Below are 15,799 nucleotides of genomic sequence, written 5' to 3'. Positions count from 1 at the left end.
AAAAGTAGGTCAAAAGTACTTACTTCAATTTTAAAAGGTCAAAATATATAATCCCCAAATATATGAGTAGTTGTCTGAATACAATCTGAGAAAATCTGCTTTTTCCATTCCCCCCTTCATTTTAAGTTAAATAACAAACAAAACATACTTCTTTATACTAATTTTTACATCCTAGAAATATCAATATGGTCAAATACATGGAAAATTCCAAGAATAAGTACACATTTTCTTAGAATTAATTTCTGCCTTGTTAATTCCATTTTTTAAAAAGTAAACTCTACACCCAACATGGGGTTCTAACACACAACCCCAAGATCAAGAGTCTCATGCTCTACTGAGCCATCCAGGCATCCAGCTATTTCTTAAATTACTTATGGTAGAACCAGGTATTTTCTATTTCTCAGGATCAGCTATGAATAATAGAAAAGTTTGTTGGTAATAGTTTTGCACTAGTCTTAATAAAGAGAAGGGGGAACTTATATTAAGAGTATTATACTTACACTACTTACATTTTTTCTTTTTAGCTCATCTTCTGATTTTACTTTACTTTAAATCTTAACCAGCTTGGGGCTCGAACTCACAAACCATGAGATCTTGACCTGAGCTGAAGTTGGACCCTTACCAACTTAGCCACCCAGGCACCTGCCTGCCTCTCTCTCTCTTCCTTCCTTCCTTTTCTCCTCCTTCTCCTCCTCCCTTCCTTCTTTTCCTCCTCCTCCTCCTTCTTCTCCTTCTCCTCCTTCTTCTTCTTCTCCTTCTCCTCCTCCTCCTTCTCCTTCTTTTTTCATATATTTTTTTTTTTTTAAGATTTTTGTCTTCTGAGCAGGGCAAACACTCTTGTCCCCAACTGACTTCTGCCTGTTACCTGGATCTAAGAGACTGTGGTACCTACATGACTTGATTCACTCCTACAGATATTTACCAGAATCCATCTATCCTACCCTTTAGTCTAATCTGTCTACCTTACTACCTTACCTTAAAAAAAAAATTCGTCCCTTCCTTGGCTACTAGAATATAAAATAGTTTCTTGTTTTAAGAAATTTGTCAGCAAAGTAGCATTGTCTCATGATCTGAACAGATAAATTTAAACTCATTTCATGAGCATGATGATAAAGCCTAATTTTTAAAAATATTCCGCTGGGACCCCTGGGTGGCTCAGTTGGTTAAGTGTCCAACTCAATTTTGGCTCAGGTCATGATCTCATGGTTCCTGAGTTTGAGCCCTGCATTAGGCTCTGTGCTGACAGTGCAGAACCTGCTTGGGATTCTCTCTCTCCCTCTCTCTGCCCCTTCCCCACTCACACTGTCTCTTTCTCAAAATAAATAAATAAGCTTTAAAAAACAAACAAGCAAACAAACAAAAAACCCCACAATATTCCCCATATGTGGGGCACCTGGCTGGCTCAGTAGGAAGAGCATGAGACTCTTGATCTGGGGGTCATGAGCTGGAGCCCCACACTGGGTGTAGAGATTACTTAAATAAAAATAAAATATTAAAAAATAATTCCTGGGGTGCCTGGGTAGCTCAGTCAGTTAAGCATCCAACTCTTGATTTTGCCTCAGGTCATGATCTCAGAGTCATGGAATCAAGCTCTACTAAGCAAGGAGCACGGAGCCTGCTTAAGATTCTCTTTCTCCCTCTCCCTCTGTCACTTCCCCATGTGCACATGTGCTCTTTTTCTCTCTCTCTCTCTCTCAAAGAAAAAAAAATCCCTACATATAATACTGAAACTTCTCGAGGTTGGCCAACCTTCCCAGTTTGCTCAGTTTCAGCACTGAAAATCCTGGGAAACACCTCAGGCCCAGTCAAACTGGGCTGGTTGGCTCACCTGAGACTTTATGTAGTATTTTACTTAGGTCACACAAAACTCATGCTATGAACTTGAATTGCTCAGAATTCACATTTGACACTTGGATTTAAGTAGTCTAGAAGCAAGATGAATCTGAACTTCAAATCCAAAAGCAATCCAAAACAACAAATATCCAACATTAAAAAAAAAAAAAAAAAAAAAAAAGACAAACCCTAAGTAAAACAAAACCAAATTGATTGGAGACAGAAAATCTGACATAGAAAATAACAACATCTTCTTTGATTATTATGAAAATAATAAAGTAGATCTTTAGATTCTCTCATTTTTAAGTACCTTACAATTACTGCTATTACAACATTTTAAACGTACCAAATAATTTAAAGAAAGCAGTCATTTCCTGTCGCTGTATAACTAGACAGGGTCCTTTGGGGCGTTTAGACTTGTTGCTATTATGTGCATTTTTTTCAGATGCTGGCCAACTATCTTTAAAAATAGGACGCTTCAGATTAATGGGTTTTTTAGGCTGATGTGATCTATTTGACCCTGATTTTACATGAACAGTGACAGTAGGCGGTGTCTCACAACACAGCTGATTATGTCTCATTTTGGTTTCCCAAGATTCCTGTAAAAATAAAACATAATAATTTACCACATTCTTGTTCATTTCTATATAAAAACAACTAATCAGATGACATTACCAGATGCAGTCATATAAAATGTTGTTGAACTTGCTACTAAAATATTATTTGTGATAGTAACTCACATAAGAAATTGTTTTTATCATTCATTGCTAAGAAATGCTTTGTTTCCTTTGGGTAACTGATACACCTTCTTTTCTCAGTAAGATCCTGTATACCATTTTGCTTTGACTACTAGGGAACCCAAAACCAAATTTGAAAGTTAACTAGAGAAACTATGCTGCACTTATAATCTATTTGTGGTATTCTTTTTTCCTAAAGTTTTAAATTCTGCTTATACTGACATACTTTTATCATATAGTTATTATATGACACTTCAAACTTTTTATAGAACAAGGCAAGCTATTTCCAGAAATAAATTATTATCATATCAAATCTTACATTGAAAGTAATCCACCTCCCCACACAAAATATTTTCGTACTGGTAATTCTTTGATATGCTACAAAAATCACTTATTCAACAAGCATTTACTGGTATTTATTGAAAAGTTAAAAACAATTCTAGCAAAGAAATGTAGGGTATACGTGAGGGATTCTCATAAATTGATCACTCTAATTTTTAAATTTGTGAGTGTATGACTTAGTGGTTAAATGAGCCATTGCTTTAGGGAAGAAAGATGGGCTTATCACTGTTTCGCTAAAATAAAATAACTCTTAAAAAACAGAATCCTTATTGAAATGACTACAGCATTTTTCTCTATCATAACCACAAACTGTTGATTTGAGTGATTGATTTTAAGTGTATATGAATGTACAGTGTTATAATAAAATTAGAAACAAAGTTAATTCATCAATATTTAACAATATGCATAATCACTACCATGTTTGGTGCTAATTAGTTCACATAATTATTACTACAGTTTGTATTACTTTTGTAATACCTTTTTTATACGGTGGTAGGAAATGGACATATGCATAGGCAAAGCAGGAAACTACTCTGAGATCCTAATGAGAACTTCTGAACCCATAACTCACAGTGACCCAAGCATGGCAATCCATAACTCACAGTGACCCAGGCAGCCATGCCTCCCTTGGTGTTCAAGGAGTTAGGTACAGATTCTCCTTCCTGACCCTCAGAAACTTCCCTGCTGAAGGAAGGAATGGAAAATAAGATTGGATATAGTAGGGCTAGATCAGCAATGTCCACTGTAATGTGAGCCACATTTGTAATTTTATATTTTTAAAGCCACATTAAAGAAGTACTAACAAGCAAATGAATCTTCGTAATATGTTTTATGTAATCTGGTATACCCAAAATATCATTTTAGTGTATAATCAACATAAAAATTAATGAGATATTTTACATACTTTATTTTTCATACTGAGTCTTTGAAATCTGGTGTGTATTTTACACTTATAGTAGGTCTCAATTCAGATGCTAAATTTCCAATAGTGAGAGTGAAAAGTAGTCCTACCAATACAGTAAAGTAGTGTGTAAGGGAAAAATATTTTACACTCCTTCAGTACTTAATTTTAAATTAAAATAAAAAATTTTCAGTTGCACCATCCACATTTCAAGTGCCCAACAGCCACATGTAGCTAGCAGCTATCATATTAGACAGCAGAGGGCTAGATTATGAAAAACTAAGCAGAGGAAATTATATTCAATTGATTCTATAATTGCTCTCCTCCCTCTGTTTCACTTCCCTCCCATCCGCTCATCTTTCTTCTCATATCTAAGGTCCAACCAAATTTAAAGCAATTATGGAGTTGGGGGTGGGTGCTACAAACTCCATAGAAAAAGGAATGGGTGATAAATTGAAACTTGAGACTTCAGAACTTTCTGCTCTTTCCTACCCACCTCGTCTGGGAGACAGCTGGAGGTCTCATCTGCATCTTTTTTTTTTTTTCCCCCGAAGTAAGAGCAGCCTTACAATCTAGATGGAAAAAATTAAAGTCAGGCTTCTCAAACTGGGAGCTAGGCTTGGGGGTGGAATGTGCCAGAATACAGAATAACTATGGCATATCTCCCAGAAGGTAAGTTTTACTCAATGTTAGGTAACTTTAAAAGTGTTGTTATACTAAGATAACCACGGACATATCATGAAACCAGAAGGCAAATTTTGTCAATCAAATAGATAAATATGTTCATAGTATAGCTTTACACTATTCCGTTAAATTCTATATATGTGTTGGGATACTTCATATGAAATTTGAGGAAATAGAGAAAGAACTGTGAAATTCCCCAAACAGAGATTCATTGAAGTTAATCAGCAAACACTGGCAGAAAAGTTATGGAGACACTAAGGAGAGAAGCGATCAATGCTACATTCTTATTCGTATTCCAACTTGAGGTAGTTTTAAATTATGCTCTTCATTTAGATATACTGAAAATAGAGTTCTCATGGAAGCAAGAGGAAAAGAATGCAAGGCAACTAAAAATATGAGAAAGGGTAAGAGACAGGGAAGAAGGAAGGAACCAGAAGAAACTACACTCAAATGGTAAAACCCTGTAGTGGGTTTTTATGTGGACTCCACCAATCTGAAAAAAAATTGTACTAGAATTCACACTTGAATAGGATGTCTGGGGTTTCCCCCCCCCCCCCTTTGGTAAATATACCACAGCTAATTTATAGGTATCTAAAATAATTTGTTTTCTCTGGGGGTAATATAAAGAGTGTTAGGGTGTGGTGCACAGAATCATACGACAGAATCAGTATTGGGAGACTCAGCTGCCTATATGAAAAATCTAATAGCAACATCTGATGGCGATTCAGGGCAGGCAGGGAAACCTTAACTTCCTTATAACTGCAGCCTTACACTGAACACTTAATATGTGCCAGGCACTGTGCGAAAAGTTTCACATGCATTATCTCATTTAATCCTCAGAACATTTCTATAAAATGGGTATTATTTTATCCTTATTTTCTAGATGAGAAATTTGAGGCTTGGGGAAGAAGAAATTTGCCCATGGTCACATAATTAACGAGTGATAAACCTAGGATTTGAATCCAGGAATGTCTGACACCAAAGGCCCATATCCTTTAAACCACCAAAGAACTGTTTTCAAAATTAAATGAAATCATGTGTAAAACATCATGGTATGCAGCCCGATATTACTTACTGTCACCCTGCCAGGAAAACAAACCCAACTTATAAGCTTACACTTTATAAAAATTTAAGTCAAGCATTTGCATTGTCAATACGCAAAATAAATTATGACTTGGTGGTTAAATATTAGCCATTGCTTTAGGGAAGAAAGATGGGCTTATCACCGTTTTGCTAAAATAAAATAACTCTTAAAAAACAGAATCCTTATGGAAATAACCACAGCATTTTTTCTCCATCATAACCACACACTGTAAACTGTTAAAAAAAAAAAAAAAACACAGCAAATTTAAGAAAAAAAAATTCTTGACAAAACTGCTGGAAGCTTTGCTGGGGCTATTATCACAACTCCATAATGTTGATTTTTAAATATGGGTTTGTTTTTTTTTTTGGTCTAATTTAACATCTAAATGGCTATTGAATACTTTTGGCTTCAGCCAAGTGCTAGGTGCTACAGCACTTGTAAAATTGCACAGCAGAGCTGTTTCAAGAAGTTCAAGTCTGATTAGAAATCCACGCAATTAGGTGGAGAAAACCAGACACTTTCATGATGAGGTGGTCGGAATAAATGGAAGCTGGGCTGGACAGAACCGTAGGAGTGAGTTGTGGCCGCACTCCTGGGAGCACCACTCCTGGGAGCACCCATTTCCTCCTTCCGGATGTTAAGAGACGAGACACACCTAGATGCTCTTAGATCCTGGTACACAGAAGCATTCAGTAAAAATTACGTATTTTATTCTTAGACGTTGTTCATAATACATATTTAGGACGGTTCATGAGCGAAGGAAGTATACGGATCTGCCGAGCGTAGTGCTGAATCCGTGGCCCAAACTCACTACACGGCAGCAGCATTACTGCGTCTTTTTTGCAGGGAGGCGTGTCTTTCGAGGGAAGAAGAGTCAGACGGTGCCCGGAGAGCCACATTTCACCTCCGGCGATATAACTGAAATGTTAAGATGGTACTGGTAACAGAGACCAGAGGTATTTTTAAACGTGCTTGTGTTCGAGAACATTTGTTAAATAAGCGGGACCTCGGTTTTCACATAGCATGGGGTTTATCCGTGTCGAAGTGTTCAATTCCTTCAAAAGGTTCTTTAAAAAAAAAAAAAAATCGAAGCCCGCTGGCCCCCAGCCGTGCCGACGGGTAAGAAACCGGCGGCTGGAAACTGTGGGAGGTGGCTCGGGGCCAGGGCACGGACGGACAGCGGCTGCGACCCCACGGCTCCTGGAAGAGGACGCGCTGACGGGGACCCAAGCGGACCGGGGCGGGCTCCTCCCCAGAGGATCACGACCGGCGGCGGGCGGCGTCCCCCGGGGCCTCTCCTCCCCGCGAGCGCGCCAGGGAAGGGCCCGCCGGCGACACGGAGGAGCGCGACGCCGCTCCGCGGTCCCCACAGAGCGACCGAGGAAGGGGCAGCCTCGCGGACTCCGACCTCGTACGCCCCCCGCCCGAGCCCAGGCCCGAGGCGCCGGGAGGGTGTGCTCCCGTCGCGGCGAGGACACCTGAGGAGACTCGCGGGCCGAAGCGTGTGGGGGAAGGGGGCCGGGACGCGGTCCCATCCTCACACCCGGTGGGCGGCGGGGCCGGGGGCGAGAGGGATGGAAGGACCCGGCGCAGCCGAAACTGGAGGGTGGCCGGCGAGGCCCGAAGCCGAAGCGCGAGCGGAAGATACCTGCCAAAACCTGGGGCCGGGGCGCCGGACAGCCTCCCTCCGCACGCTTCGAGGCCTCAGGCGGTTGCTCGCTACTCGCTCCGCAGCGGCACTACCCTCTCAGAGGCCTCCCGCCAACCTCGAGCGAGGCCGGCGCGGGCCAATCAGCGCACAGAGCCGCCGCCGGGGGCGGGGCCAGGCTGCGCGCGCCGCGTCCCCGCCTCTAGCTGGAGCGTTCCAGCTCGAGCTCCCGCTGCGCCTGCCCGCCGCCCGGCCAGCCTTCTACCAGGCCTTGCTAACCCTCGGGGCCGGACCCTGGCAGAAGCGACCACCCTCCCAGATCTCTTCTGGCCTCCGAATTGATCCCCTTTCCCTTGGACGCTCACTGAAGTCTGACTTGTATGCGAGCCCTGTACCTCGTCTCCAGTTAGATGGAGAAGCCCTGGGGGGCTGGGACTACAGGCCTTCCTTAACTCACTTCCACTTCACAGCACCAAGCGCGATGCCTGCACACAAACACCAGCAGGTACTCGACAAAGAGAGATGTCAATAGTAGGAAGACAAAGAATCAGAGGTGAACTTTGCAGCAGCAATTATTATGCCCATACAGTGACTGCTAGGCTAAAATAACTAAACAGAGGGACACCCCTTAAACTAAAAAAGAAAGGTGTGAATACCGTGTGGCTCTTTGTGACAAGGGGTCATATTGCACTCTTCCGTTTAATCTACTGTTTTAAGCTGTAAATTCTACAGGAACCTTTTGATTTTGGCCTCCTCCTAGCCCTTGGCCATGTGCCTGAGATGTAGTAGGTGATTAGTAAATGTTAAATTGAGTAAAAGGATTCGTCATAGCTTTAAAATGTTTTCCCTGATATCCTTTCCTCTTCACTTCCCTTCTACCTACTGTATAACGTGCTTTCTTCCCCCGTTAACATCTCATGGCCTTTTTTTTTTTTTTTCATGTTGCTACAATCTTTCTAAATTTTTATTGAATGCATAATACTCCAGGGTGGATGGACCCTTCCTTCCTGACGGTTCCCTTCTTTCCTCCTTCATTTGACCTGGCACTCTGATATTTGGGTTGCTTCCAGATTTTTCAGCAACCACAATTATTACACCTAAAAAGAATGTGGCCTTGCCTATTTGTGGAACTTCCCAGCAATTAATTACTCAGCAACCCTGAAGAATGAGTAAGCTAGTTTCCTTCTTTCTTGGGCTCTCACCACAGCAAGATGAGGGCAAAATCACCTTCAGGTAGGAAGACGGTGCAGTCTGGGAACTCATTTTTCCTTACAAATGCCTTCATCTTTCCCCCTTGGCCTTTAAATGGGGGAATGGACCAAGAAGCATCAACTAGTTGTGAAAACCTGTAATATTTACTCTCCTAGGAAAATGACTGCTTTAAACCCCATTCCTCTGGTTTCCCTGGTTGTTCTTTTTTCCCCCAAAATAGCAGAGTTTACTGTGATAACTAGTTTCCAGCCTTGCATAAAGAATGTTTACAAAGCCCACGTATGTCCACTATATGGAAATCACTGTTACAAATGTGAAGCAAGGAAAGTAGCACAATAATGAATAGCGGCGCTATCCTTCTAGAACTTTCTAGACAGATACAGACACGAATAACTAAAACAACGAGTTGTGGCACCAGAGATGCATATATAACACAAAGGCAAAGTACAGTTAGGAGAGGGTATTCCTTAGGATCCCCAAGTCTCCACACAGGAGTTTGTTTTCACTTAAGTAAAATTTGTACACAAAAGTCAGCAAATATACATAGATGTTAACAAAGCAAGCTATTGGGGAAGAAGCTTACCACTTAAGTTTTGGCTTCAAGTTAAGGGTTATGACCAGCAAGGTCTTCATGAGCCTTCTCATTCTTGGGTTTTTGACTATGTTGGGCCCATGACACAGAGGAAAGAAAATGTACTTTAGAGTCACAGGCCTGGTTTGAATTGAAGCTCTTTCACTTTACTGGCTATATGAACGTGGGCAAATTAACTCTGTATGCCTCAGGTAAGTGTAAAGGTGGGATGATACCCTCTGCTTTGTAAGCGTATGGGACAAATTTGATATTGTGGTAAATTGTTCAGCAGTGGACTGGCACACAGGTGTGTTGTTACCTTCTTGCCTCCTTCATTTGATCTGGCAACTGGCTGATAAGAACTGAACACACATTTATCTAAAGAGCCTTTGCATTATTGCCTACAGTCCTTTTCCTCTTTTCATCCATCCTAATGCATGGCTTTGCTATCTCCTCACTAAAATATTACTGATTGCCCACAGCCTGACCATTCCCTGTACCGCGTGCATCGCCTCTAGTTTGTCCGCATTCTACCTTGTATCTCCCCACTATTATCCAGTGATTCTTTACTCCATTCTTAGTGACATACTTTTTTCTGACTATGTCTTAAACTTTCTTTTTTGAGGGGCACCTGCGTGGCTCAGTCGGTTAAGCGTCGACTTTGGCTCAGGTCGTGATCTCGTGATTCGGGAGTTCAAGCCCCACGTCAGGCTCTGTGCAGACAGCTTAGAGCCTGGAGCCCGATTTGGATTCTGTCTCTCTCTGTCCCTCACACACACTCTCTCAAAATAAATAAATAAATATTTTTAAAAAGTAAAAAATAAAAGACCCTTTTTAAAAAAACAAAAACTTTCTTCTTTGAGCTGGCATATAATGTGCTCTTTTTTAAACTTCATTTAAATTTTCTACATGATATTCATCCTTTAAGACCCAGCTCAAGGCATCAGTCCATCATCTGAGTACTTAATAAGTGCAGGACTCTGCCATTCTTGAATTCCTGCAGCATTTTCTTTTTTAAAGGTTTAAAAAAAATGTTTACTTTGGAGAGAGAGAGAGAGCAAGCAAGCAGGGGAGGGGCAGAGAGAGAGAGAGAGAGAGAGAGAGAGAGAGAGAGAGAGAGAATCCGAAGTGAAGCAGGCTCCAGGCTCTGAGCTGTCAGCACGGAGCCCAACTCGGGGCTTGCTCACGAACCCTGAAATCATGACCTGAGCCGAAGTAGGACACTTAACCGACTGAGCCACCCAGGTGCCCCCTGCAGCACTTTCTGAAGTTCTGATTTTTGCAATCTTATTAACCAGCTATTTTTTTATACAAAATTTTTTATTATGTGTACATATAGATACAATTTTACATAAATGGGGTTGCATACATGGTTTAAAAAATGGAATATTTGATATGTACAAAAGAATATATCGTAACATATATGCAGGCAGAGCATAATAAAGCAAAAACCTCAAGAAGCCACTACTAACCAAAAAAGCATGAACCCACCATCCAAGAAATAGAACATAAACAATACTGTTGAGATCCTGTATGCTCTTCGGTGGAAGAGCATATTTTCCTGAAGAGGTGACTTTTGTTTTTCCCATTCCCTTAAGATTCACTGTATCCTTAAATACAGATTGTTTGTAAACTTAATACTTTGTATTCTTTATAGTTTAAGATTTTAACATGCAAATGCAGGACACTGTAAAGCATTTTCATTGTTGTATGGAATTCTGTTCTATGAATATACTGTAACATATCACCATGCTCCTCTCACTGGTCATTTTTCACTATGAATGCCATAAGTCTTCTTGTACACAGACTTGGTTGGTTATCAGCTGCTGTGTCTCTGTAAAACCGTGTTAGTTATAGTGGGCATAGGTTCTGATTAGTTGGTGTTGGATTGGTCAGTGCCCATGTTTCAAATATTCAAATACTACTTCTGCTTGTATATGCCCCATGGTGCACTTTTTTTATATGTACTTTTCTTATAAAGGCTTTAAAGTGAAAATGATGGATTTTAGGATATGCATTTTACAAAATTATGAATGCTAAATTTATTTCCCAAGTACTTGTACCAAATTAATTATCTATATGCCCAAAGTGGAGCTCAAACTCATGACCCTGTGGTCAAAAGTTGAATGTTCCTCCGACTGAGCCAGCAAAGTGCCCCTAGTTGTACCAATTTTAAGTAAGAGTCCCATTAGTCTACATCTTGCCAAGTTTGTATTTTCGGACTTTTTGTGACTAGATTATCTTTTAAAGTATGTCATAGAGAATACCTTTGGATTTTCTTTTTAGCATCCCTTTTCTGGTAAATTTTCTACTCAACCTCCCAAACCACTTGGGTGCAGGGATAGCAGCTATATTCATACACTATCATCTCTCTTCTTCACCTGCTAGGAGTCCTAAGGGCACCTGACCCAAGTTGAGCCAAATTCTCTTCCTGGAATGTTGCACTAAGACCCAGAATTCAGCGTGGCTGACTGCTCTTTTATATGGAGGCAATAAAAACTGAGAAGTATGAGGATAGAACAATAATCAATCTAACAAGGTATAAGCACTGTATTAGTTTTTTTCACTGTACTTTTTTGTTCCTTACTGAAAATAACCTAAAAAAATTTTTTTTAATGTTTATTTTTGAGAGTGAGACAGAGCGTGAGCGGGGGAGGGTAAGAGAGAGAGGGAGACAGAATCCAAAGCAGGCTCCAGGCTCCAAGCCATCAGCATACAGCTGGATGTGGGCACGAGCCATGAAATCATGACCTGAAGCTGAAGTTGGATGCTTAACCAACTGAGCCACCCAGGCGCCCCTGAAAAGAACTTTCTTGATCTTTCCCCATACTTGCTTCTGCCTATGACATAATCCTTATTTGTCAAATTGAGGCAACAGCCTCACCACTTTCAAGTTTTGATTCCTAGTTTTAAGTATTCACAAATACTAGGTGACTTTTGCAAGACAAAATGTTACACTACACCACTTTTCTAAAAATGTTTGAAGTGGCTCACAACAAAGGTGACTTGAAGGTCAATTACACAGAGAAACTAGAGGATAGAAAGGGGGAGGGGCAAGAAAATAACCATAAAGATCTTGGGAAAGTTTGATTCCGAACAAGAGGCAACTTTCTCTACATGCCTGTCAGGTGCTAGCTGCGTTTCTTCAAGAAACTAGACACAACTTCTAGCACTTACCAATATTTTACCAGATGAAGATTAGTTTTGACCATAAACTATTTATTTTGGTCCCACAGACCCAGATCAATTTTCTCCTGAAATTACTCCAGCATTCTTTGAAAGACAAAAAGCAGTTCAAGGAGGATAAATGAAAACTGGAACCTTTTTTTTTTTTTTGCTAATTTCTCCAAAAGGTCAAGGTGTTTAAACAGAAAGTTTTGAAACTCACTTGCATTCATTAAAAAAAAACATTTGAGTGCTTACTACGTGCCAGGCTCCACTCTAGAAGCTGGAGACACATCCACAGAAAAAAAAGAGACAAAAATTTCTGCCTGTATGAGCTTACATTCTAGTCACATACAATTAAACTGATTGAAACCCAAAGGCTTCTAAGGGCCAAATACAACAGTCTTGAAGGAATGCCCACTGTACTAAATGGATCTGTACAATGAAGAATTGATTTTCTTCAAAAAATAGAATAGACCACAATTTGTTTCAATCTGTCAGTGAGCATATGGAGTTTAGGGAACTCAGTTGATTAAAGATTAAGGTACCGCATTCAAAACAGGTGTTACTGTACAAATTCTCTTCAGTGGAGTTACCAGTCTCCACCCAGGCATGAGCTACAAAACCTGAGGCCATGATCCTGGAAGGTAGGGACCTGTTTTTTAAAACTTCTCACTTTAGTTGTACACTACATAACAGTTCCATGTTGAGAGTTGGGTCTTGGGCTTCTCACGTTTTTCTAAGGTAAGACAGTAGGTTATTAATTTTCAATTTCATAAATTTCAGTAGTTTTACAAGATCTACCAGAAAATGATTTCTCAAGTGATTCTACCCCTCACCCCCGCCTTCTTAGGAATCCTTACCACACTTGAGAGCTAAAGCAACAAAGCTCACGGTTACCCCACAACAGTAGACAGAACAGGTGGGTCTGTCAATAACCTGTCGGGAAGTGGCAGCATTTTCAGAAACTGTGCCAACACCAGCTTGAAAATGATATAGGTGAGGTGGCCGGATATAAAAAGTCACAACACTTTGCTTTTGTTTCCGAGCTCTTTTTTCCGATAAATATACTAGAAGGCTTAAGACTTACTTTGAAGTTAGTTGAAAGTAAACACATACAGGATTCCTCTGGACTACTCCTTTCCTGTTGTACTGTATTTTGTCTTTGTGACTCTGTCAATAATCAGTGTTTATATATGAATAATCTATGATAGTTTCACATGTTGAGTTGTGGTGTCACTGCTTTCTGAGGAAGAATTTTGGCCTGTAAATCTGCTGCATTGCTCAAATTAGGCAGCTGCAAACTGAGCACACCCTCTTACTTGGTGATCCCAGGCCTGTCTCCAGAAATAGACCAAGGCTCCCAACTTTTTGCATGTCGTATCAAAGAAATGCTGAATCTGTAAGCCTCAGGCAGTTAGCTTATTCTCCTCCCCCATTCCACTTGTTATCTTCCACCCTACTGGCATTCAAAACATGGGGAACAAGATTTTATAACCGCATTAGCTGGCAAAGTCCCTGAGAGGAGAAAAGCAAAGATTTATGGCCACTTTTATAAAAATAAGGTTTAATAAAACTTGCAACCTTAACAGGAAAGTAAATTACAGTGAGAAATTAAAAAAGTTTATAAGTCAACCAATATAGGAGGTGGTGGCTGAGTAGGTTTTGACTTTTATAATTTCCTAATTAGGGAATTTATTTAGAAATTCTGGAATTCGGGGCCCCTGGGTGGCTCAGTCAGTTGAGCATCTGGTTTCAGCTCAAGTCATGATCTCACGGTTCGTGGGTTCAAGCCCCACATTGGGCTCTGTGCTGACAGCTCAGAGCCTGGAGCCTACTTTGGATTCTGTGTCTCTCTGGCTCTGTCCCTCCCCGACTCAACGCTCTGTCTCTCTCCCCCTCTCAAAAATAAACATTAAAAAAAAAAATTCTGGAATTCAAATAGACAGGTAAAATCCAATCTCAACAGATCAAAACTGTTACACTATATCTAAACTTCACTTTTGTTGAAGTAAATTTTAAAGAGACTATAGATAAAACTCTACATGTATACTTGCATGGAATCAGTTTATGTCTTATTTAACTACTGTTCATTTTGCAAGGTATGCTGTCACTTTAAAATATTTTTTAACTGCTTTTTAGCTGTTTAAGGAAATTATGGAACACTGAAAACTACCAGCAAAGAAATACAGTATTTCTAAGTGGATGCCACTGGTCTAGTCAGGTAGGTAGGGTCTTCTCAGGCACAGCTCTGATTCAGGGCTGGATTCATAAGGAAATGAGGTTAATGAGGTTAATGCACCAGGAGCAGAGTAAACTTGACCATTTCCTTCTCTGAACACATTTTCAGCGTAAAGATGTGACAGAAAATAATTGGTTCTTTTGGTTCAAGAGTTATGGTTGCCAAGGAGACAAAGGAATAGAACTGCACTTATAAACGAAGATGTTACTTCAGTTCCTTGGCTCAATAGAATACACTTTTTATATTCCTTAGGGACACATCTCAAGATGTTCCTGGCTTTCCCTCATATGAGTTTTCTTTTTGAATGACATATATAGCCTCTGAACACTGTTAACACTTCCAATTACCAACCACCTTTTAAGCTTTAAAATTCTTCTTGCTGGCATTTTGACTCAACACTTTGTACAAACCAGTCTGGATGATCATGAGTAAAATTTGTCCACAAACAAAATTAAAACAACGAATTTGTTAAAACTTCAAACACAAGGGGTAGTACATTGCAAATGATTCTTTCCATTCAAGAACTAGCAAAAATTTAACCTAATCCATGTGATCCATCACATTAGCATGTTTGATTTTAAATGTCATGACATTTGGATTAAAGATAAATTTGAATATGGAAATCATTAAAAATCAGAGAGGAAGGATGCTATAAATCAGTGACACTAGAATCTGGGTATTTTTCTCCTAAGAAATGAAGTTTTATTTATTTGAAGTGGCACTGTTACCAAGTAAGTAATCTTTGTAACTAACACATTATATGACAGAAACTTGTAATGTGGTTTTAAGACTCCTCAAATAATCTGAATTTATTTTTTTGAGTAATCTCTATACTCAATGTGGGGCTTGAATGCATGACCCTGAGATCAAGAGTCATATGCTCCTCTGACTGAGCCAGCCAGGCATCCTACTGCTCGAGTAATTTTTAAAACATGATAAATTTCCATCCTTTCATTCAGTGACCAATATTACTTTCCTTAATTTACTATTTTTTCATATTCAATACTGACCAGGATGAATTATTATTTTAAAAACATAGTAAGTCAAATTCAAAGTTATGTGTTTTGACTAATACAGAGATTAATAAAAGACTGCTTTGTCTCCTGCCAAAGGTTTATTTTTCTAGACTTCCTTCACTATGATTACTTTAAAATTCTATTAGAAACTGCTCACCTTACATTTCAATTAGGATATTTAAATCACATTACATAAAAGCCTATGTGATCTAACCTAATAGAACACATGCAATCCATTTCAGAAAAGAAATCAACTCAGTATATGCGAAAGATATTGAAATCTGTTTGAATAGAATGTGTGTTTAAATGTCTCATTGTAAAGGAAAAAAAAAAAAAAAAAGGAATAAAATGACCAGTCAGGCTT

General features: G+C 39.7%; 1 protein-coding gene across 4 annotated transcripts in view; it reads right to left on the bottom strand.

Annotated features, from left to right (window-relative positions):
* Window positions 1-15,706, bottom strand: part of SPDYA (speedy/RINGO cell cycle regulator family member A) — a 45,176-nt gene extending 29,470 nt beyond the window's left edge. Inside the window, exons 1-2 of one of the 4 annotated variants that reach the window (XM_060651658.3) lie at window positions 7,230-15,706; window positions 2,180-2,432 (exon numbers count right to left, since the gene is read on the bottom strand). In XM_060651658.3, coding sequence (XP_060507641.1) covers window positions 2,180-2,414 — 235 coding nt within the window. In that variant the 5' untranslated portion in view covers window positions 2,415-2,432; window positions 7,230-15,706. Of the gene's footprint in view, window positions 1-2,179; window positions 3,378-4,309; window positions 5,707-7,229 lie in introns of those variants that run through there. The other 3 variants (XM_078444835.2, XM_060651668.3, XM_078444833.2) reach the window with 3 other exon arrangements.
* Window positions 15,707-15,799: the final 93 nt, after the last annotated feature.

Source organism: Panthera onca, chromosome A3 (assembly GCF_046562875.1).
Source record: "Panthera onca isolate mPanOnc1 chromosome A3, mPanOnc1 haplotype 2, whole genome shotgun sequence".
NCBI classification, from domain to species: domain Eukaryota; kingdom Metazoa; phylum Chordata; class Mammalia; order Carnivora; family Felidae; genus Panthera; species Panthera onca.
Note: the sequence above shows the minus strand (reverse complement) of the source record. Positions and strands in the feature narration are given on the sequence as shown.